The sequence below is a fragment of the Lagopus leucura genome, unplaced genomic scaffold (genome assembly GCF_019238085.1).
Source record: "Lagopus leucura isolate 7727_CA_CO unplaced genomic scaffold, USGS_WTPT01 Super-Scaffold_100159, whole genome shotgun sequence".
NCBI lineage: Eukaryota > Metazoa > Chordata > Aves > Galliformes > Phasianidae > Lagopus > Lagopus leucura.
Window position 1 is genome coordinate 17411051 of NW_024962335.1, and position 23560 is coordinate 17434610.

The window sequence follows — 23560 nt, forward strand, 5'->3', positions numbered from 1 at the left end:
AATAGAAAGCGCGAGCCCTGACCCGGAAGCACACGGCAGCCCGTGGGCGGGAGGTGATGGCTGGCGGGAGTAGCGGGTGTATGGCTGGCTGGGCCTGCGGAGGTGTGTGTGAGGCCGCGCGCGAGGAGGGGGGAGAGGGGCTTGCTGTAGGAGGGGGAGGGAAAAGCGATGCTTGGACCTGCCTTGGGGATGAGCGGGTGGAGAGGAGATTGGGCTGTCTCCTGAGCACCTGTAGAATTGTGGGGCACGTGTTGTTAGAGAGCTATCCTGAGCCCTGAAGGGAAAAGCAGGGAGGTGTGTGTGTGTGTGTGAGGGGGTGCTTAACGAGCACCTACGCGGCGCAGTTGTCCGTGTGGTGATTCCGTGAAGAGTGCAGCTAGCAGCATATTTTAGCAGGCTTTTTTTTGTTGTTGTTTGTTTTGTTGTTTTTTGTTGTTGTTGTTGTTTTTTATTTTTTTAATTTAAAGTTAGCCTAAAGTTGGTTTTCACTGAGGCTGAGGGAGCTGGAGCTGTGCAGCCTGGAGAATACGAGGCTCTGAGGGAGACCTGACAGTGGTCTCTCTCTATCTGGAGGGGCTGTAGGAAAAGGGGATGGACTCATTAGCAGGGTCTGTTGTGACAGAGCAAGGGGAAATGGTTTCAGACTAAAAGAGAGGAGACCTAGGTTGGATGAAATTTTTTACAGCACGAGCGGTGAGGCACTGGTGTAGATGCCTCATCCTTGAAGATGCTCTAGGTGAGGCTGGAAGGGCTCTGAGCACCCTGGTGTAGCTGTGGGTGTCCCTGTTCATTGCAGGAGAGTTCAACTAGATGGCCCTTAAATGCCCCTTCCAACTCACGCCATTCTATTATTTTATGTCGTTGGGAAGGCTTTAAGGAAGACTATTATAGGTTGGGTTAAAAGTTGTGTTTGGTCTTAGGAGCATCTCTCTGCAAGTTGTGACCTAATCTAGGTGTTTCTGCTCAGGCAGGGGGATTAGACTAGATTATTTTTTGAGATCCTTTCCAATCCCTGACATTTCGTGATTCTGTGGTTGAAGTATATAAATTAATGGGGTAGCATATCATGCTAATTAATAAACAAACATTGCAGATATAGGGAGCACTTTGTCTCTGTGGTGTCCACAAACCGTGGTAGCATCCAAGCAAAATGTTCTGACTTGAATTCTGAGACCATCAGGTCATTAACATAGCAAAATACATCAAGAAATTTAAAGCTGTTTTTCCATGTTGCATGCAGGGGAAAAAAAAAAAAAAAAAATGTGTTTTTCCAAAAGGTATAAGTTAATATAAAATCTCTACTGGGATTAAGGGGGATGGTTCCAGAATCAGTTGTGTATCTAAGCTGTTTTGGTGCCAGCACAGAAGCCTGATTGTCTTGAAAAGCACTTGAATACAGTAAAGCACTAATTCTGAGATATACTTTAGCTCCAGATGAAAGCTAACTACTTTTGTTCAAATACAGAGGCACAGGGGCTCTGTAGATAGGTTGCAGATGAGTTGACTTCAGTCATGAAACCACGCTTAAGTATTCTACAGGATAGTGTTCTCATTTGCAGTTTTTCAGCCTTAATTCTGCTTTTAATTAGATACCCACTGTCCTTTAAAAGAGGTACAACAGAGTAGAGAATATGAAGGTAACAATACATAATTTTTTTGTTGATACATAATTGTATCAACATGATACAATGTTGATACATAATGATACATAATTTGGTTGAAAACTTAAGCATTCTGAATGGGACTTTTCTAGTGTGTATAGTTAATCTTGGTTTTAGGTTGCCACCAGTAGCACAAAATCTAGTTATTAAGTCTCTAGGAGTGCTTTTAAATGTATGCTAGTCATTTAGGTTAATTGGTTTAATTAATTCCTTGATAGTTGTAATTATGTGCTAAATTTATAAGTAGTGAGCTTAATTTGACCTTTTGTGTCCATTAATGCAGCATTATAGGAAATTTTGATTTGCTGTGCCACAAATGCCTTTTTTCTTATGTGAATGTGTAATACATGTTCTTTAATACTTTCTATATAGGAATGTAGACTTCATCCTGGAAAAGACATCACTTCTGTGATAGCTTGATACAGTTCCCTGAAAATGAAGCAAGATTCTCTTAGAAATGCTGCTTATACTGTGGACTGTGAAGATTATGTGCATGTGATAAAATTCAATCCATTTGATAGTGGAGATGCATGCTCTCTCATTGCATATGGTGGCAACAATTATGTGGTTGTTGGAACATGCAGATTTCAGGTTGGTTTGTGTTTGTTGGTTTTATTAATTTCTTTCTGAAACTCTGCCGGCATTTCTGCTGGTAAAGTCCAGAGCTGACTAAAATTGCTTTTTTTATTATTATTTTTTTTTTTTTTACCAGGAAGCACTGTACTTGTTTACTAGATTAATTAATTACTATATTAATGAATCTGGGATATTTCCCAAGGCATACAAATTAGTATAAAATACTGTCCTGCTGGTATGCTTTCTAAATTGACTGCAATTAAAGCAGGAGTGCTCTTCTGAAAGACATCCTAGTTTTAGCAGTTGCCAACATTTGCAAGTGATACTATCTGGGATCTTAAGCAGTAACTTCATATTTGTAGCACAAATCTCTGATTTTTGTGCTCAGTATTGGACTCTGACTTGAGACTGCCATCACTATATGGATTTTTCATGTATTTCTAGTAAAATTCCTTATTGCAGCAGGTACATCAAACTTTGAAAGCCTTTCTGGTTCATGTAAATTAAAATTGTTTGAAGATGTTACTCTGGATTAGCTAACTGTTGTATTTCTATAGGAAGAGGATGCAGAAGTGGAGGGCATTCAGTATAAGACGCTAAGAACATTTCATCATGGAATCCGAGTTGATGCCATAGCATGGAGTCCGGAAACTAGACTTGATGCTTTACCTCCCCGGATAAAGTATGTAGAATAATTGACTACAGCAAACCTTTGTCACTTATCTGTTTTCTCTAACTCCTTAATATTGAACTAAGTTAAAAGTGTATAAGTGAAATCTTACTCTGAAGAAATTGCTAGCAAAGTCTCTGAACATCATTAGAACAGTAGATTCATTCTAACTTATCCTTGATATGTTCTGCTTCAGGAGCTCCTTTCCTGAGCAACTTGCCCTTCTGTCCCTTCAGTGGATCATTGGTAAATAGTACAATTTTTTCCTTATTCATCAACCTAATGAACCTAAAATGTAGTTTGTCCTTTTGTTGTATGTCTTTGAAGAAGGAATTTTAAGAATACCTTGTAAGAATGACATTATTATGATGGCCTACATTATAAAATTACATGTAGTATTCTCTATGGAACTGTGTTTAGGCATAAGTCAGATGCTGTTTGTGAGACTTGGCATGCCATAAGTCTAGAAAGATGGCTGATTAAGTACACACTTAACAAGATCTAGGAAGTACTCAGTAGCTTGTAAGTCTTTTTGAAACTATGATGATGGTCTGGTGCTGCATGTTTTTACAGTCTTTTGTTTAAAATAAGTTGGAAACTGGTTAATAATTTAATGCTTAAATATTTAAAACACTGGTAATAAGTTTTTTTTTTTTACCATCAGCCCCTTAATTGACATTGAAACTTAGCTTGGAGGAAATTATAAGAGAGATTTCAGGTAATTCACAGTTGATTCAGACTTAGATTTGTAAATATTTTGCATTTCTTTGCAATAAGAAAATATTTTTTGTACTTGATATGCTGTGTTTTTTTTTTTTTACAGGTAAGTTCCAATTAAAGCTCTCCGAATTTCCTTTTGCATGTTGTTTTACAGGTTTAAACTGGAGTGAAACCTTTGTTTGTTTGAAGTCAACTATTGGGCTGTTGATTGACTTAAGGGCTTTTTTTTTGTCTGTTGGGTGTAGGTTTTGTACAGCAGCTTCTGATAGGAAGTTAAGACTATTTACTTCAGACCTGCAGGACAAGAATGAATATAAGGTAAGGGCAACTCAGTTCATTTAAAATATTTGTTTATTCTCTAGTGGAGTCTAAGCTTTAATTATCCTTCTGCCTCACTTTGTTTAATGTCCTCTGTGAAGTAGAGCACTACACTGTGGCAGATGCATCATCTTTAAGGGGCCTATGTTTAGTCCAAAATATATTTGTGATCAGAATATTGTACAGGTGAATTTCAAGTACTGTGTTAGAAAAGGTTCCTTTACATACTGACCTGTAAAGTATTACAATGTTTTGGTTGTTGGACTCCTCTATTACAGAAAGTGACTTTACTGATCTCTCTCTTTTATTGGGAACTGGCAAGTTGTAATGATACCATTTAATACAGTAGAAAACTTTAAGAATACTGAATTAAGTACGTAACTGCAGACACCTCGCGAAACATGCGTGTGGACCATCATTTACTTTAACTAAAGTAAATGTCTACTTCAGATATATTTCCACTTCATGTTCTTAAATCAGTTAGTAAGAGATGTCAGATCTAGATACTGAGATTTCTCTTATTCGTATAGACACGGATGACTGAGTGACTCCTATATCACTTGTATGTCTACTTCAAAGTTCTGCACTTGAAACATGAGTGAAGAATTTCACCTTAACATCGACCCTAAATCTTCCCTCTTTTAGTGTAAAGCCATTGTCCCTTGTCCTATCGCTCTCAGATGTGTAAAGAGTCATTCTACATCTTGTTTATAAATTCCCTTTAAATACTGGAAGGCTGCAATGAGAACTCCCTGAAACCTAAACTTCTTCACGCTGAACAAACCCAACTCCTGCAGCCTTTCTTGGGAGGAACAGTGCTCCAGCTCTCTTATCATCTTTGTGGCCCTTCTCTGGACCCTCTCCAACAGCTCCATGTCTCTCACATGCTGGGGATGCCACATGGGGCTTCATGAGGACAGAGAAAAGGTAGACGACCACCTCGCTTGCCCTGTTGGCCACCCCTCTTCTGATGCAACTGAGGATACAGTTCTGGCCTTTCAGGCTGCAAACGCACACTGCTGGCTCATGTCCAGCTTTTCATTCACCAGAATCTCTGAATCCTTCTCTGCAGAGCTCTGAATGTTGAATATCATTCAGCTTGGTCGTTGTGTATTATCTGGTCTTTAGCAAAAGGATCTTCTAGACCAGACTTCATGACTCTACTAGCTTTCAGTTTGCAACAGTCTAACCCAAGCCAACACTAGGAATTCTTAGTGGGATATGCTGTTTTGCTGAGTAGGAACACATTGCTTCCAGAGAAATAATCAGTAATCTTCACATAAACGCACACTTGGTAATTCATTAGTTTAAGCTTCTAAACTACAAGTTCAAAGAAGCAAGTTTATTCTAAAGAAGAATTCTATTAAGCTATTCATTACTGATTAGAATGAGATTATAAACAGCACACTTCTAAAATAATTATTTTGAATATGCTTGACACAATTGTTTTCTAGCTTACTGTCAATGTTAAGACCAGAGAAGCAAAGAGTACGACTCAGTAGCACAGTCTGATGAATACTGGGTGTTTTTTTTCAGAATAGAATTTCTGTGATGGGTTTCAGTTTTCCTAATTCTGACAAGACTTTTTTTCTGGTGGCTGACCAACACAAATGAAACTCTAAAACATGCTCTTCTGATTTAGTGGAATTTGTTACACAGTAGCTTTGACTAGGTGCCTACAAATAAATCAAAATGCCACGCTTACATTTCTATTAAGGCAACAATTATTTGTTATACAAAAAGATTGTTTCAGAATCTCTCATCTTTAGGACTTCTTTGTAATACAGACAGCACAACTTACATTTACAAGTTTTTACTGCAAAAAAATGTCCGTTCCCTCACACATCAGAATATTTTTTATGGCATAGTGAGTGTCAAGAACACAGAGAATGTGTTAATACAATGGGAGTTTGGTATGAAAATATAATATAAAGACCAAAAGACCCCACCTATAAATTCTAGAATTATAGGGCTTATTTTTACCCAAAAGAAAACAGTCATAGTAATTTAACTGAACTTCAGTTGATAAAAATAAGCTACTCCAGTGTCCAATACAGACAGAGGGATCATAAAGCTTGATATATTTTATTATTATTATTATTGTTTTGACACAACATAATACTTGAGACCTTTTGGGGCTTACGCAATACAAATAAATTCTGTTGACTAGAATTTAGCAATAAAGCTATTAGTTCTGTTTATGACAATTTCATCACTTGAACTTAGTACTTCCTCAGTGAAGCTTTTAGTCTAAGGCTGAAGAAGTAAAAATCTGTGCTGTTACTGAATCAGGCTTGATCTAATGTTTAAAGAAATTAGCAAACAACTAAAAATGTAGGTCCTTACCTAAACAGTTACGATCTCCTTAGTGAAAAATTCATTGTAGTGTGTTTGTATTGGTAAAAATGAGAGTATGTCCTGTTGGTTTTTTTTTTTTTTTTTTTTTTTTTTTTTTAAATTTGATTTATTAAAAACTGGGGAAAATACTTTCTCTGGATAATCATATTTATTTGTTTAACCTGGATGACCACTGAACTGTATACTTCACTTTAAGAAGTAACCTCTAAATCCCTATGTACAGTACTCTCAATTTTCAGATGTTCACAAATATTCTGTGAACTGTGCTGAGTTAATTCTAAATAGTTTGATTCAATTATTTCTTAGTGTTAGTCAATTGAAACTTCAGGAAAGCTGTTTCATAAGCCTGAGGTTGTGTGCTACATGAATACATGCAAGACTTTGAGCTGTTGTACGATGCACACTTTGCACAAGAGATTTTCAAGACAGGTACAGAATGTGCACGAAAGCTGAAGAAATTATATGGTTGCAGTCAAAATGTAATCTCTGAACAATTTTTCTTCTATAGTAAACAATTAGTATGTGTTGCTTCTGGAGGGATAGACAGGGTAACCTTACTCTTTTTGCCCAGTGGAAAAACTGTCTTGATGTAATTATCAACAAAGAACTTCAGGCATACTGAATTTTCCATTACTTTGTCAACACTACTAATCCAAAATTTATGGGTTGGGTCAGTCCCAGAACAACAAACAAAAGGTAAAATACGACTGATGGATCTTCTTTGTGAAATCTTTTCTTGTTCTGAGGTTTTCATTTGGAAATGAATTGTGGCTTCCTTCTGCTTCAAATTTTGTTTAATAAAAAGCATATTTCATCAGAACTGTGGATGTAAAATGAGGTAGGAGTATTTGAATTTGGAATGCTGAAATTTTTAGAAGACTTGCATATCTGTCTAAATAGTTTAGCATCATCTAAGGATGTATTCTTACAAAATCCACAAGGTTTTATAAAATTTATGACCTATTGGGGGGAAAAAAAAAAAGCTGACTGCTGAAAATGGATGAGGCATTCATAACTTTTTAGAGGGGGAGCTTAGTTATTGTGCGTGCTTTACAGATGTATTAATTTTCTTTTTTTATTGATCAGTTGTGTAGCTCATTCTGAACAACAAACACATACAAGAGACTGTATATTTTCCCTTTAGAAAACTGCAGAGATGATTGTTTTCATTTGACATTGTTTTTCTTTGGAACCTCTTCATATCATGCCATTACGTAGTGGGTATTTTTGTCTTTTTTTTATGATACTTTGCTGGGTAAAACAAAAGCAGCCATGCCTAGTGATGTACTCATTGGGAGTGAAGAGGATGGGACAGGCTGACCTCAAATGTAAGCGAGACCATAATGAGAGAAAGCATATGTAAGTCCTCAGGCTGACCAAACTGATCTTTATTAGCTACAGGTTTTTTTTTTTTAGTGAGACCAGAGATAAATTATTCATACTGAGCAACAATGTGAATGAATTTGAATGTACTTCAAATTTTGACTAATCCCTAGGTGTGATGAGTCTTGCTTGCTTACTGCTTGCTGTATGTATGTTCTTTAATACAGGTTTTAAAGATACTGTAAAACTTAAAAGATTTCTGATGTCTGTAGATAAGCACAAAATGATTAATAAAATGGAGATGGAAAAGGCATCTTGGTATTATGGAAAAACACTGAAAAGCTGAAAACCCCTTGAAGTATATTTAAAAAAAAAAAAAAAATTACCAACTTTTACTAGAAACTGACATTCTGCTTTTCACTCAGAGAAGTTACATTGCTACGTTGGTTTTCATTAAAGATAAACAATTCTTGGTACTTTGAAATAAATATGATGTGATTAAGAATTTCATCTGGGAACAATTACACAGCAATAGTTCTCTTTGAAATGACTTTTTTTTTTTTTTTTGCTACAACTGTAAATGTTTGGTTTTGTGTGACAGTTTACATTCACACCATGGATGCTCATATCCTATTATCTGAGAATGGCTGATCTATTAGTTTTACAGTAAGACTGCACTATACCCGGTTTTCCTTATTCTTCAGCGCAAGAGTAGAAAGCAAAGAGTACCAGGCACTATGTCTGTTCCTCTCAAATGTTTAAAAGAAATTGTGATTAATTACTACAGTGTTGTGTGGCTTACTTATTTTTCATGTGTTCTTCATTTTTGGTTTTCTTAAAACCACAAGCATGCTTTATCCTCTGTTACATGTTCTTTTATTGAGACTTTTTCATGTTTTTATTCCTTTACCTTTCATCCTTTGATCCTTTTCCAGCTGCTCTTTCTGTGCTAATTGCTTAGGAAATGGAATATGCTGAACAAATGATTGGTTTATTGCTCCCTCAGGATAAAGAAACTTCTTGTTACTTGCAGGAGTTCGTATTAGGAACTCTTATTCAGAGATGAGACTTATCTACAAGTAGAATTCTTCAAGATATATGTGTATGTTTACTTCTTGCTTACTTTCCTCTTTCTATCTGAGGTTATCTTCTGCCTTCAAAATTCAGTGGTTGAAGGAGGATAAAACAGTTCTGGTGCAGTTCACTTACCTCTGTCAAACGAGAGCATCAAGCTGATCTTTGTAATAACTTAACAATTAAGTAGTAGAGATCTGTCCACCTACAGTGTGATTACGCACGAGTAAGAGCTTTTAAAGATCTCCAGTTCTTCTAATGAGTATTTTTGTTCCTTCCATGTACAGTGATATCTTTATTTTACACTTACACATTTTCCTGTTGGAATTGTGTGTCTGTTTAATGGATGGTTGATTGATGGAACAGTCAGCTGTAAGGTAAAAATGTATCTATTTTTTCTGATTGACAGACATTTGATGGCCACTCCGATTATGTTAATGACCTGGTGTTTGCTCCAAAAGAAGGTCAAGAAGTTGCAAGTGTAAGTGATGATCACACCTGCAGGTATGTATTTTGTTCAAGACATCACTGAAATAGTAGCACTGGCTTTTTATGTGTGTATTTACATGCTTGCTTAATTTTTTTATTTCATGCTTTTTATACTCATTTAATTTTTATTGAGCTTTTATTTCGAAGGGGAAAATTAGTCTTGTTAACTGCATTATGGGGGTTTTTGTTTGATTTTTGTGTTTTGGTTTCTTTTTTACTTGTTTGTTTTCAAAGCAGTATTTTGAACTTAATAAATGAATGAGGAGAAAACTGTTCTGTCTTGGAATTATGGAGAAAATTATTTTGAGGGTTATTGAAAAACATCTAAAAGACAGTGCAGTCATTAATCACAGCCAGCATGAGGTTCACAAAGGGAAAAGTTTTGTTTAACTCATTTTCGTGACAAAGTTATCTACCTAACTTACCAGGGGAAGCTGATTGCTCTAATCATTTTGGATTCCTGCAAAGCTTTGGCAACTGCTTCTCAAAGTATCTTTCTGGACAAAATGTCCAGTATGCAGCTACACAAAAATGTAACGCAGTCGATGAACAATTGCCTGAGGGATTAAACTCGAAGGGTTAAGGTAAATGGCATTACATTTTGTGGGTTACAGTAAGTGGCCGGTTTTGCGTGGCTCCACTTTAGGACTTGTTCTATTTAATGTTATCATAAGTGATCTGAATGCAGGACTTAGTGTACATGATATTTGCAGATAATACTAAATTGGAAGGAGCTGTTGACTCCCTTGGTAGAGAGGAGTTGCAGAGAAATGTTGGTGAATTGCAGGGCTGGGCAATCACCAACCACGGGCAGTTTAACAAGAGCAAGTGCTGAACTCAGTAGCTGGGATAGGGAAATCCTAGGTATAGGGATGAGAGGCTGAAGAGCAGCCCCATGAATCTGGGGTTTCTGATTGACAACAAGTTGAACACGAGCCAACAGTGTGTCCTGGCAGCCAAAAAGTCCAAGCGTATCCTGGGGTGCCCCAGGCCCAGCACTGCCAGCTAAGTGAGGGAAGGGCTTGCTCTGCACTGTGCAGCCTCACCTCGAGCACTCGATGAAGTTTTGGGCACCACAATATGAGAATGTCATAACTATTAGAGAGGGCTATTTGGAGGAGCACTTCATAGATGGGAAGAGATCTAGAGGGCAAGATAAATGAGGAGCAGCTGAGGTCTCTTGGATTGTTTAGGCTAGAGAACGAGAGGTGGAGGGGAGGCCTCACTGTGTCCTGCAGCTCCTGAAAGGGAGCAGAGAGGCAGCGCTGAGCCCTGCTCTCTGGTGACAGCCACAGGGCCTGAAGGAAAGGCATGGAGCTGTGTCAGGGGAGGGGTAGTTTTGGGAGCTGGGAGAAGGTTCTTCACCAGAAGATGATGGTCCCACAACAGGCTCCCAAGGGTGGTGGTCACAGCATCAAGCTGCCAGCGTTCTGTTATTCTGTGATTGTGTGCTGTCAATTTCACCTGTTGGGACAGGAATAAAAATGTCTGAACAGAAGATGTAAGGCATGCGTAGCTCAGCACTGAACCATGCAGACTCTTGTCCATCCATTCTGTCATCAGCTAAGTCAAATTTAAAACCAGTATACCCCTGTGAACTTGTCCACATACACAAACCTATTAGCCTTACTGGGTGTTGCAAATAAGTCACCTAAGGGCAGTGTCCTACTAGTACAGTGATACAAGCAGCTTATAGTACAGTGATTATAGTTACTCCAAACCCATTGATTTCCAAATTGCAAATGATGAAAGACAAGGGAAAGCTGGTTAAATACTCTGAAAAATAAAATTTTGTAGTACAAGTTTTTCCTTGTTGAAACATTCCCTCATCCTGCATTTCTGGTGGTGCTCGTGAATCTGTAATGCTGCTACTCTGCAATTCAGCTCAGATTTCAAGAGAGTAGGTTGGCAGCTGTGCAGGCTTAACAAGTCATTGCAATAGTGAAAGGCTTAAGCATCATCATCTTTGACTTTTCTTGTTATAGCTGTGAGAAAACAGAAGTCTCAATTAAGGAACTATTTTAGTTTTTCTCTGATTATGTGAAGTTATTGCCATATTGATATTGATTGCAATGAAAATAACCATTTAAGACTTGGGGGGGGGGGAAAAAAGCCCTTTTTTTTTTTAAATTAAAAAAAAAAAAAAAAAAAAAAAAAAAAAGTGTCTGAAGCTACCTGCTAAGAGAAAAGGCAATAGCTGCTAGGATTATTCTGTGCACAAGATTTGGTAAAGGGCAAATCATCAGCTGGTATAAATCATGATCTATTAGCTTTAGTTGAGTTACTCTGTTCTCAAATTTAAAATCTAAAAGGCTTGTGAGTTTTAGATGCCCCTAGAGAATTCAGAAATAGTACTAAGACCAGTGAGTGGATTTTTAGGAGCTCTTCTGTCCATATTTCTAAGAAAATCATTAGGAATGAATAGTAGCAATGTGTATGACTTTATATTCTTAGCTTGTTTTGATTTATTCTCTATTCTTCATTTCTTCAGTGAGTCTAAACTAGTGTTGGGTTTATTCAGCGAAGAGCTATTTGAAAATGTTTTGGCATGTTTTGTTTGTTTTATGATATGATCAGTGTTCCTGGTATGACAGAGAACTGTTTTAAAACCAATAGGCTAATTGATACTAAGTATAAAAGGAAATAGACTGATTTAATTAACATATACTGTCAGGAGTTGAGCTTGGTAACTTGACAGGCAGTTATGCAGTAAGCCATAAAGTCTATAGTTAAAAGCCATGGGAAGTATGTAAGATTTTTTTTTTTTTTTTCTGGATACTTGAGTTCTTATTTTTTTCCATTCATGCATGTAGAGCATGAAGACATTTTTTTATTGAATTTAAAGGTTACACTTTCAAAACTAATGGAAAATGCATTCCCTCAGACTTACCAAAATCATTCCTTACTTACTGTGTAATCTGCTTCAGCAGTAGTGTAAGAAGACAAATAGTTTTTCTGTCTGTGTTTAGTTTCTACCCTGAAATTTTTCTCAGGATACATCATCTGTTCATACCTTTGGAATGAAGTACTAGAACAATTAGCACAAGAACATGAAGTTTCAAGTATTTCAGTATGTCAGAGTTCCACTTGAAATAATAAAGAGTTGTGTCTTGAAATAATTAACACTACATTTCAGTATGGACGTTATGTAGAGGGACTCATTTAGATTGTACCTTGTTTTAACTCAGCAGTAAGTTTAACAATTTGTAGCGGATATGAGTTTTCATCTGTTAAACCATCTTGCCACAAGCTACTACAAGCATGATGTCGTGTAGCTGGGTTTGATTTTTTTTTTTTTTTTTTTTTTTTTTTCCCTTCGTGTTGTTGGACAGCTTAAGTCAGATGCCTGTTGAAAAGAGGGTGTGGTATTACATTCAGGGTTTTTACCTTTACATTGCTATCACGTGATTCAGGGATTCTTGTTGCTTCTTTTATGTCATTTTGTTGGTCTTGTAACACAAGACCAGCTGCAAAATAGAACTGATTATGAAACAGCACTGAAAATACTGTTGCATACAAATAATTGCAGTAGCCATCTATGCTACCTGGTTGTGAATAGAAGTGCACTCAGACAACAGAAGAGGAGTCTGTTTGTAAGCTCAAGGTTAAAAAAAAAAAATAAACATCTCATATTTCTCTACACTGGCAATCTCAAAACTAATACAGCTTTAGAAAATATTTCTTCTCTGACAGAAGATACCTTTGAAAGATTGATAAACCCCCACGATGTTGTGGGTACTCACAACTGTATTTATATTAGAGATCAAAATTCCCTTAGCTGCAGAAATTACACATGCAGATTTGCTTGAAAAATTAAGACCTCAAGTTCTGTATGTTATTTGTTACCTTTTTGATTGTGTCCCAAGGATGGCTGTATTCCAGTAAGTATGAAGCTGTGCCCAAGGGTGTAGTTAAGATATATTTTTGGCAAAATAGTGTAATTTCAAATTTTGCTTGTATTGAATGTAAACTGACATTGAAGAATTTGCAGGATAGTTTCCTCTTTCACTTTTTTAAGCATTTCATAATTGCTTTACCCTTCCATTAAAAATAGAAAAAAATATTTTTGAAGTGTGACTGCAAAGTTTCAATTTGAATACCACTAGTAGAGAAAATATCTAAAATAACTATTGTTAAATTATTAATGTAGTATTAAGCAAAATTATAAGTCAAATTTGTAAGTCAAATGTTTTAACATCGAGCACACTTAAAATAAGTAAATATGTGTAAATAAATGTCTTATATTTGCATTTTTTTAATACATTTCTTTTGAAAGCCATGTGCCTGGTAATCTCATTATTTTCCTTTAAATCTTGTTGATTTCTTGGTGTCATAAGAGCTTGTTCAGGGAATAAGAAAAGAAATCTTTCACAGTAGCTTTAGGGAATTTAATGCCTTAGAATATGAAAGCATTATACACTGAACATCTGCTTTAAGTGTAGGAGCACCTACATCCCCCCATTGCTAGTAAGGACTGGGTGAGCAGAGCCCTCTGTTCACCATTTTAAAAAAAATATATCTGTAGGATCTCAAAATATTTTCACAGTTATCGTTCTGCAGGGATTCATACGGGCAAATCATTTTTTTCATACTTAATAAAGCTCCTGTAAAATGTACATAGGATATGTTTGGGAAATGCAAAGAGCTTGACACCACTTAGCTGTTGGTTAGTAGTTCTTGATACTCTCTAATACTTCTTGAATTATTTCACGTCAAATATCATCCTGTTAAAAGTCACTAATCTGATCTGTACCCTGACAATGAGCACAAACGTTAAGCTGCCAGGCCAGACGGCAGAGAGATAGGTCTTGAATCTAATTGGTAACTGCCTCATACTCCTTCCTCACTCAACAGAAAGATTTACTGTTGGTATCAGGACTTTAATAATGACAGCATGGCAATTTCTCATGGTCACTTTTCATGGAAAGGACCATAGCCCCATGCCTGCTGGAGTTCAAAAGCAGCGCTCTCAGAAATATGCTTTGAATTTTGGCTGGTCCTGTGTGGAGCCTGGAGTTGGACTCAGTGATCCATGTGGGTCCCTTCTAATGGAATGTTCTGTGATTGGAAAGTTAGACTTAGTTCCATATAGACATACATGAGGGAAGGTTTGGTACCACTGAAAAGTAAATTAACTATAGAATCACAAAACTTGTGGTTCTTTATGTGTTGGGTTCTGGTGTTTTGTTTTGTTTTTTGTTTGTTCGTTTGTTTTTGACCTGTAATGTGTTTGTTTATGTGGTACTCTTATGTCTTAGATATATTGCATGGGTAATTCACTAGACAGTAGCCAGGAAAAACAGTGATAACTCTTTGTTTTTTGTCATGTGATTTTTTTATATGTTGTCAGTGCTTGTTGTACCTCTCTTATCTTGTTTCAGTCAGTTACCATCCTCAATTCTTTCACCAAATTGTTATTTGTATCTCCCTATTGTTAGTGAACTCAGTTATGGATTACAAAAAAATAAAGAGTATTCTATTCCATGTTATTCTGTCTTAATGTATTTGTTGTGGCAGAGTTCCCCAGTGTCCCCTCATATTATGAATGTCGTACTGAAACGTTGATCTTTTTTGTTGTATGCTGATCACATTTATCAAGCTAGTTATGCATTATAATGGATGAAAATAAATGAACGTCTTGGATTATTTTTATCACTTCAGTCTTTTGCTTTGCATGCTTTTTGTATGTATCCCTGTATGTTCCCTATTTGAAGTCTTTCATGATTTCTGTTATACTTTACAGTCCTGAGCCAACTATTAACCAACAATTTTGGTTGTACTTACCAATCACGATGCAAGTATTAACCAGTCTCCTGCTATTGTATCCAGTCAGCATAAAAAAAGAAAAGAAATCACTTTCCAAATCAAATGTTTGGAATGTTATTTCAGTCTGATCTTAAGTATGGGTGAATAAGCCTTTAGTTACAAAGTCTTAAAAATATTCAGAGAAATTTTATGAAATGGTAGTAATTTCCTGTGTGACATGTTATGACTTATGGTAAGAATCACAGAGTTTTAGAATGTAGTGTAGCATATAAATTGTTTTAAATATAAATCATTGCATTTGATTTGTTTGGCAGTTATTTTATGTTCTAGAAACTCAGTGGCAAAATCATAGTTGAATTTCCAGTAATGGTCAGCCCTCAGAAGCAGTTAGTTTTAGGTGGTCTACATTTACAACTGAGTAAATGTTGATCAGAACAGCTGATTTATTTTTTTTTTTTTAGTTAAAAAAATACAACTGAAGTTTTATATTAATGCAAAGGTAGTGCTTAGTCTCTCTGCTTTTGCTTCAGGTAACTAAAGGTATTGCAGGAGTAATACTGGCACGTTTTAGTTTCTCTTAATCTGAGCATGCATATTAGTGAAGAGCAGTTGGCCAAGATGGCTCTCACACTTCTCACAACACTGCAGGGCGTAATCAGGATTCCATCCCACAGTTACCAGTGGAAAAACTGATCAATGCTTGTATAACCAAGTAGATATTACAAGAAGCTAGAGAAACTTCAGATTGTAATGCTGAATTTGAATCTAAAAGATTCAAATATCTACTTCTTTAATAATTGATGGCTCCTTTGGCCACTGAAAGAAAACCGTGAACCTGAGTCGGCTTTCTGATAAACTATTTACACATTTATTTCATAGATCAAAAATAATTGAAGGAAATGCCCTACTAGGACCTTGTATGCTGAGTAAGGAGGTGGTTAGGACAGTTCTTCTGCCTAGAAGACTAGTGTTCAGCAACGCAGATGAATTTCCTCTTCTCCCAGTGCAAACCATTTTTGTGGCATATTTGGCACTATTTACTAAGTTTTTCTGCTACAGATTCACTTAGTTGAGCAGTGCATTATTTCATTTATAGAAACTTTATCAGTAAGACAAAATGAATTACTTGAAGCTATCCGTTACACCTTTGTCTCACGAACTGCAAGTGGAAATTTTTTATGGTTCCTCTTGAGCCTTCTCTTCTTTCATGTCCTACCCAGAATTTTCTTTAAATCTTTGGTAACCACCACCATACAGAGCTGACAAGAAACTTGAGGCAAGGCCATCGTTGGCTGTATTCCCCATAGTGTTAGCCAATTTCTGCATGTCCATTTTCCTTTGCCAAGGTCTTCTCACTCCTGCTGCACAATGAGGAATGACTTAATTCTCTTTACTTTTTTTGTGTGATCTCTGGAAGCTGGACTGCTCAACCTCTTCCTCGTTCTGTAGGCTATTCAGTAGTGACAAGACTTGGCTCACACATGGAATATGTCTGCTGGAGATACAAAGAAACTTCAGCAAAGGATATCTGAGATAGCTGTTATAAAAAATAATTAAAACCTCTTGTTGGTCATTTTTAAGAGTAGGTCAGGAAGTAATCACTGAGTTCAAGGATAGGTGATGCAGCTTTGAGGCAAGGAGTCACTGAGTGATACTAGGTATTCTATGGTTCGTCCTTGTTCACTGAGATTGTAGGAAACCTTATGTTGAATGAAATTGGGTGGGTGTTTTTTGTTTTTAACTTCCATCTTCTAGGAATTTTTGAAATGCCTTAAAGTTGTATGTTTTTGCTCTTATACTATTCCTTATGATGACTTTTATTCACTTAAAACTTGGTTTTGCTCTCTAGTTAGAATTATTCTTTATTTGGAAATTAGAATACAGAATAAGGGTAATATTCAGTGCCACGAAGCAGGTTTTTAATGCTCTGATGAATACCTTCCTAACTTTCTTTAAAAAAAAAAAAAGTCTGTTTTGTGGTAAAATTGCCACACATATGCAGCTTGTCTGTTATCTATATTAATTCATACTACATAAAATAGTGTCGTTTCAAAGTAGTTTGAATAGCTCCGTGCTTTGAGATAACTACAGTTATCATCTGTTTACCCATAGAATGTAAGTGATAAGAGAAATCTACCAGTGCTCCAAGAATTGTCTTGAATGGCATGTGTAGCTATCAGTAATTTTGTATTAGTTTAAAATTGCATATGCTACAGAATATAATTTCTCAGTTCTTAGTTGTTTAAAAATAAATTAATTTACTGAGCAGATGTGTAGGTAATTTTTGAGGCTTTCCTTTATTCCAGCTTTGGCCTTTATTTCAACTATGGTTATTCAGATTTTTCTTCTTTAAGATATTCCGGATTTTTTTTTTTTAACTATTAAAAACAAACAAACAAACCCACAAACCCAATAAGTCTGTTCAGTAATACTCAGTGGAGGGAGTAGGATCAATGCAAGGATGATGTAATGCAGAGGTACAAAAAATAAAAATATTTGATGGAGAGTAGACAGTAGTTTGTTTTAGTATAAAACAAGGTAATATTAGTAAGGTTTCATGGAGTTTGAATGTAAACCAAGAAGTTCAGTCTTTACGGATTGATTTATGTGATAGGAATGTGGAGAGAACTGGAGGGTTTTTATAGCATCTGTAGCTGATTTTGTTATGACCAAGCAACTGAAAACTCAGTTTGGCTAACATTTTGATCTTTGCACATCTGTGACTTGTGTTAGTCACTAGGAAATATTTTGAGGTGTTAATTAAATGTATTTGTAATTGTAATTTTCCGTAACAACATGGATTTCATGCATTCAGTCAAGGATCTGTTTGGATGTGTACTGTCTGTTTCTTTCCAAAACTAAATGATATCATTTTTTTTTTTTTAATCAATAAATAAAGAAGGAAATATATGTGGGGCATTTATCTTTTTCTCCTTTCTTTCTCTAGTGTTTGTTACTAACAATCTCAACATTCAGACAAAAAGAAATAATAGTTTAGCATTTTATAAATAACAAAGTTACAGAGGTAGAAAGCATAAATTTCTGTCTTAGCACTTAATAACCTCAATCACTTCAGGGAAGGAAGCATGATGGCATTCTCCTTTGGCCAAAATGATTCACCATCTTCTGTTATATCATAATTTTCTCCCTGCACAGTAAATACACACACAAAGTGTTGATTTGACTTGGACAAATCTACAAGGCAGAATTTCTGGCAATAGAAGAAAGTATTGTATGTTTCTAAATTACCTAATCAAGTAGATATTTCATTTTTTTAAACAGTTGTCAGGTTTTTGTTTTGACTTCTTTTTTTTTTTTGTAAGGACACTGATCCTTCAAGATTAGAAACTGTATTTTCTACAGAGAAAACAAATATTTGATCTGTTGTGGTTTGGCATAAGAAAATAGCACCATTCATTAAACATACTTTATTCCCATATATTTTGTCTAGACTTATGATGTATTATGTAAGTTTTTTTGTAATCTGGAAAATATAGTGCTCTGAGCACCCTGGTGAGATATAAACTGAAAAAGTCTGGAGGAAGTGAGCAAAAATCCTCAAGAATCAACAGTCACAGTACACAGCCACTCATCTTACTGTGAAGACTGAGCAGGACGCTGTGCTTAAAAATTAGATGGTCTGTGTGTTAGTGAGGAAGGATAGATGTATGTGTTTGTGTGTGAAAATGCATTTAATGGTGTACAGCCATGTGCTTGAAATTGATTTACACTACTTTATGCTGATTTAATAGGAAAAGAGGCAGTTAAGCAGTAGCTGTGAGTCTCTGTTTTGGTTTTGTTACATTTTATAAACCCAGTAGCTTCATGGCTCAGTGAACGCTCTTATGGAATGTATCCAAAGAAAATCCAATCGTCATCTAATCTAACTTCGGTGTTTCAACATACACTTCCCTGTCAATCCATATTACTGCTGTCTGTTTTTATTTTTCTTAATATATGTTTATGCCTGATACATACTGTAGATAATTCTGAAGAAAAAAACTAAACTGATATGCATGATTTATTTGTTGAAAGCTTGCCAAGACCCTTGGTAGGCTATTGTACGTCTGCCACAAATTCTTTAGCTTCATTTTTAGTTTCTTGTATTTCCATTATTCATTATTATCCTACCAGTAAAGAAGTGAAAATGCATGTACTATATAAGCAAAACACTTCAGTGCATCATCTTTTTCATGATAACGTGGATGATTTGAGTTGCTTGGTACTTAACTCTAGATTGCTTGCATCAGCTAGACTAACAGTGATCTTCCCACTTTGTGGTGCTGTCTGTTAATTGTGCCATAGTACAAAGGCTGCAATATTGAATTATGAATAAAGAGAGAAAATACATCTAGATTTCATGCCCAGACAACTAAGTTTGTCAAATTATTTGAATGTTGTCTTTTCATACAGAGTGTGTGTGTCCTGTTCATCATTTTCAGATACATTATCTTCAGCACTGGCAGCTTTTACTGACTTTTATGCACGATTATTAAGCGTCTGCACATTTCATTCTACATTTCTATCGTTTCTTTTCTTTCTGAAGTGACTAAGCACAAACTGTTTTTCTTTTGGGTCTCTTCTTTTGTTAAATGTTTTGAAGCACAAATTTTAATGTATTAGCAGTCTAATGCATAGTTCAATTCTTTACTTTTTTTTTTCTTTAGGGTCTGGGATTTAGAAGGAAATGAGAAGGCCCATTTTGTTTTACGTTCTCCTGGAATGAGTGTTTGCTGGCATCCTGAAGAAGCTTTTAAGGTTGTGCTTTGCAGCTCTTCATCACTGCCACCTTTAAAATAGCAGGAGAAACTCTAAACTATGAATTTTGATGCTATGCTAAGGCTTAAGTTTGGGGAGTCTGTGCACAGTATAATTGGATATTGGTAGAATCCACTAAGGTGAAGTCAGTGTAAATAACTGTCATGCTTAATTCTTCTCTTTTACTCTGAGTCCCTCGTTCTTCCCATCAGAAATGCTCTTTCTTGATTGCATACATCAGTTATTGTTGATTACTATTCTGCTGTTTACATGTTAACGTACAGTTATCAGAGAAAAGTTTCCATTAATCATGGTAACAAGACTACAAGACTCACCAATAACAGACTTCTGTAAAGCAAGCCAAATATCTGTTTGAAATTACCAAGAGATTTGTGTTTGTTTTTTTTTTCTTGCTTGGAATACATGAAACATGCTGAAAAATCAAATAAAAAATTATGATTTTGTACTTACCCATTTATTGTACCAGATAAGGATTGGTCTGTTGATATATACCAAATTGTTCAGCTTTGTTAATGTTCTAGTCCTTTCAATTTAGGATTTATTATTTCTTTTGTGTTAATAATTGCCTCAAGTAGCTACACACGGTTTTTCAGATTACCACAAAAATGCACACTTCTATCAAAAAAAGCAGTCAAATCAGGTGTCAAATTAGTTAAATAACAGCAGGGAACAAGGTTGGGCTCTTCTCACTGGTGACAGAATGAGGGGAAATGGCCTCAAGTTGCGCAAGGGTAAGTTTAGGTTGGATATCAGGAAAAACTTCTTTACAGAAAGGGTTGTTAAGTGCTAGAATAGGCTCCCCAGGGAGGTGGTTGAGTCACAATTCCTGGATGTGTTGAAAAACCATTTGGATGTGGTGCTCGGGGACGTGATTTAGCAGAGGGTTGTTAGGGTAGTATGGTTAGGTTGTGGTTGGACTCAGTGATCTTCAAGATCTTTTCCAACCTGAGCAATTCTATCATTCTGTGATTCTATGATCTGAATTCTCCTTATGCTTCTCACCAATATGTAGTCCTTACTAAGAAAACTAAGAGAACTGTTGATTCAAGTAGCATCAAAATTGAATGTCTGCTGTTGTTTGCTACTAGCCAGTGTTGGTATACAAAATCAGTAAGTATGAATGCAGATATTACAGTTACACTGATCAATATCATTGTTTCCTGAACAGCTCTGTTAGTCAGTTCCTTGTACTCAAAACAATGACTTGCTGAGAACTCTTTGGTGCTGCTAAGCACCAAAACATACATGCATATACGTATGTGTGTATATGTATATATAGATGAAATCATGTAATCACTATGAACAGTGTGATTGGAGTACAATTAAAAGTGCATAAGTCCAAATATTGATGTATCCTTGAAAAGATTGTAGGTTTGCTTTAGAGTAGAAAAGCTTTAAAAGATTCTCTACATGCTAAGTTTACAAGGTTTTATTGTTTCCTCTTCCAGCTGATGGTAGCAGAGAAAAGTGGAACAATACGATTCTACGATCTAATTACACACCAGGCCATTCTCTCCCTAGAGTGTGAGCAAACACCACTGATGTCAGCAGACTGGTGTTTAAAGAATACTCTCAGAATTGGAGCAGTTGCTGGATGTGATTGGCTAATCTGGGATATCAGTCATTCCAGGTATGTTTTATGTGTAGGAGAGTATTTGCTCCTTAAACAGCACATGAAGTCATGTGGCTACTTTGCTAATATAGCATTTAATTGCAGTATGTATTGCATCACCTATTCAATTAATAGTAAAAATTCATCAGAGATTATAAAATAAGTACAGGTCATTTCCTGCCTTACTTTTTCATGCCTACTTCTATCTGTTAAAATAACATGATGTTTCTTTTTGTCCATTTGAGAAAGAGCATCTGTCCTGTTTGTGAAGCTTGTTTATTATCATGTCATTCTAAGTCATAAATACGTAACTTTTGAAACATGATAAAGTCACTAATTTAATCGATTTTCCTACTCCAAATTGAGATGTAGGCTGCAGGGAAGCTCATGTTTTCTGTAAGCTTCTTCAGAAAGAGTAGACAATATTTCCCATTCGGTGTTTAAAATAATTGTTTTGATACTTACAGTTTGATCTGTAGTTTGCAGAAAGGTTTTTTACGTGTAATGTCTGTTTTAGTTATCCGCAGGATAAGAGACCCATCCACGTTGATCGAGCCAGATTCTTCAGGTATAAGTGTTGCCTCTATTGTGTGATTTTCTTTCTAATATAAATCTATGTATAATCAAGTGGTTGTGAGTTAGGGAACAGTTGTCTCCTAAATCATTTTTTAGGGGGACCTGGTCTATAAGCTTTGTGAAATTTGTGAACAACCATGATTTTTTCTCTGTTACACAATAACATGCACACAGGGGTTTTGATAGTAAATAATTTACAAGCCGTTTCCCTGAATTTCCTTGGTGTCAGTGGAATAAGTGATGGTTTCACACAATTAGTTGGAAGTGAGATATCTCCAGTTTATGTGTGCTTCTGGTAGTCTGATAGGGATATTTGAAAGGTAATTCATTTTATTCATAGGTGGTCCCGAGTGAATGAAAATCTGTTTGCAACCATTGGATATCCAGGAAAGGCGACAACTCAACTGCTTGTTCATCACTTAGGACATCCCCAGGTAAACTTTTGAATTCAGCTTTTGGATGGGATTGCATCTATCCCTTTCAAATCAAACGAATAAGTAGCTAAAAGCTAGAACTGAAAAATAGCCAAAGCCATCCAGAAATGCTGCTTGGCCTATTTGTTTTATTTATTATTTCATCCATGCTATAGAAAAATCTCACACAATACTTAGCCTGTTACTTAAAAGGCTGCTTGATCTACCCATTTGCTATGTCTCATTTATGTAAAAAGGAAGAAAAAAGCTATGGTTTAGTGGCTTGTGGTATCAAGGGTAATGGGAGGCCGGTTGGAATAGATGATCTTGTAGGTCCTTTCCAACCTTGTGATTCTATGATTCTATGAAAAAAAAAACCCCACACATTTAGCCCGTTATTTAATGATTTTTTCAGTATTTTTATTTCTAAAGATACAAAAATCAGATCGTTGTGTATTTTCAGCTTTGAATTAACTATGTTATTAACAAGAATATATCAGGACAGTGCATGTCAAGTACAAGGAGTACTTTTGGTTTTGCTCAAGTTAGTATACATTTGCAGAGTAAAAGATATCTCCAAACATAAATAGTTAGTTGTGATTACGCTTAAATAGAAGGAAGTAATTTCATTTAAAAGATTTCATCATGAAAGATGTTGCTGCATCTTACTCAAATACAGTAAGCCACTGCTGGAACACATGAAAAAATAATCAGTTTTTTCAGTTTCATTTTTTATGTATTTTAACTGTTTTTTTTTTTTTTTTTTTTTTTTTTTTTATAGGAATATTAAAAAAGTGAGAATTTGTTCATGCAGCTTGGTATATGTGGTGTACGTGGTAAGCTGTACTGATACTTCTCTCTTTTTTTTTTTCTCTCTCTTTAAGCCCATTCTTACTGGTACTGCAGCTGTAGGATCTGGATTGACATGGCACAGAACCCTTCCATTATGTGCAGTTGGAGGAGACCATAAGATTTTCTTTTGGGTAACAGAAATGTAAAAATTGCCATATGCTTTCAGTATTGAACTTCACAGTATGACATATTTTTCATAGCAAAGGGATTGGTATTTATTCATTTGCAGGACATAAGAAAAAGCAAAATAAGAACCTTTTGTGTTTCATTTTCAGCTTGCAAATGCAATAACTATGATAAAATCAGATACCATAAATCTGACCCTGTCTAACTTCCCTTAAAATATATACATTTTTCAACGTGGTGTTTGGTG

At 35.8% G+C, this 23560-nt stretch overlaps 1 protein-coding gene across 1 annotated transcript; it reads left to right on the forward strand.

Moving 5' to 3' along the window:
• The first annotated feature begins 17 nt into the window (after positions 1-17).
• On the forward strand, positions 18-23551 carry NUP37 (nucleoporin 37). The gene is made up of 10 exons (XM_042890481.1): positions 18-102; positions 2034-2252; positions 2795-2919; positions 3873-3945; positions 9110-9204; positions 19623-19713; positions 21183-21364; positions 21864-21914; positions 22263-22356; positions 23220-23551. The coding sequence occupies exons 2-10, from the start codon at positions 2097-2099 to the stop codon at positions 23331-23333; spliced, it is 981 nt and encodes a 326-aa protein (XP_042746415.1). The 5' UTR covers positions 18-102; positions 2034-2096; the 3' UTR covers positions 23334-23551.
• Positions 23552-23560: the final 9 nt, after the last annotated feature.

What these genes read in the sequence shown, in the direction of transcription:
- NUP37 (XM_042890481.1), top strand. Translation starts at nt 2,097, where the DNA reads ATGAAGCAAGATTCTCTTAGAAATGCTGCTTATACTGTGGACTGTGAA. An exon ending in AGGACAAGAATGAATATAAG is followed by an intron (nt 3,946 to 9,109) that starts GTAAGGGCAACT and finishes TCTGATTGACAG; the next exon opens with ACATTTGATGGCCACTCCGA. An exon ending in AGTGATGATCACACCTGCAG is followed by an intron (nt 9,205 to 19,622) that starts GTATGTATTTTG and finishes TTTTTTCTTTAG; the next exon opens with GGTCTGGGATTTAGAAGGAA.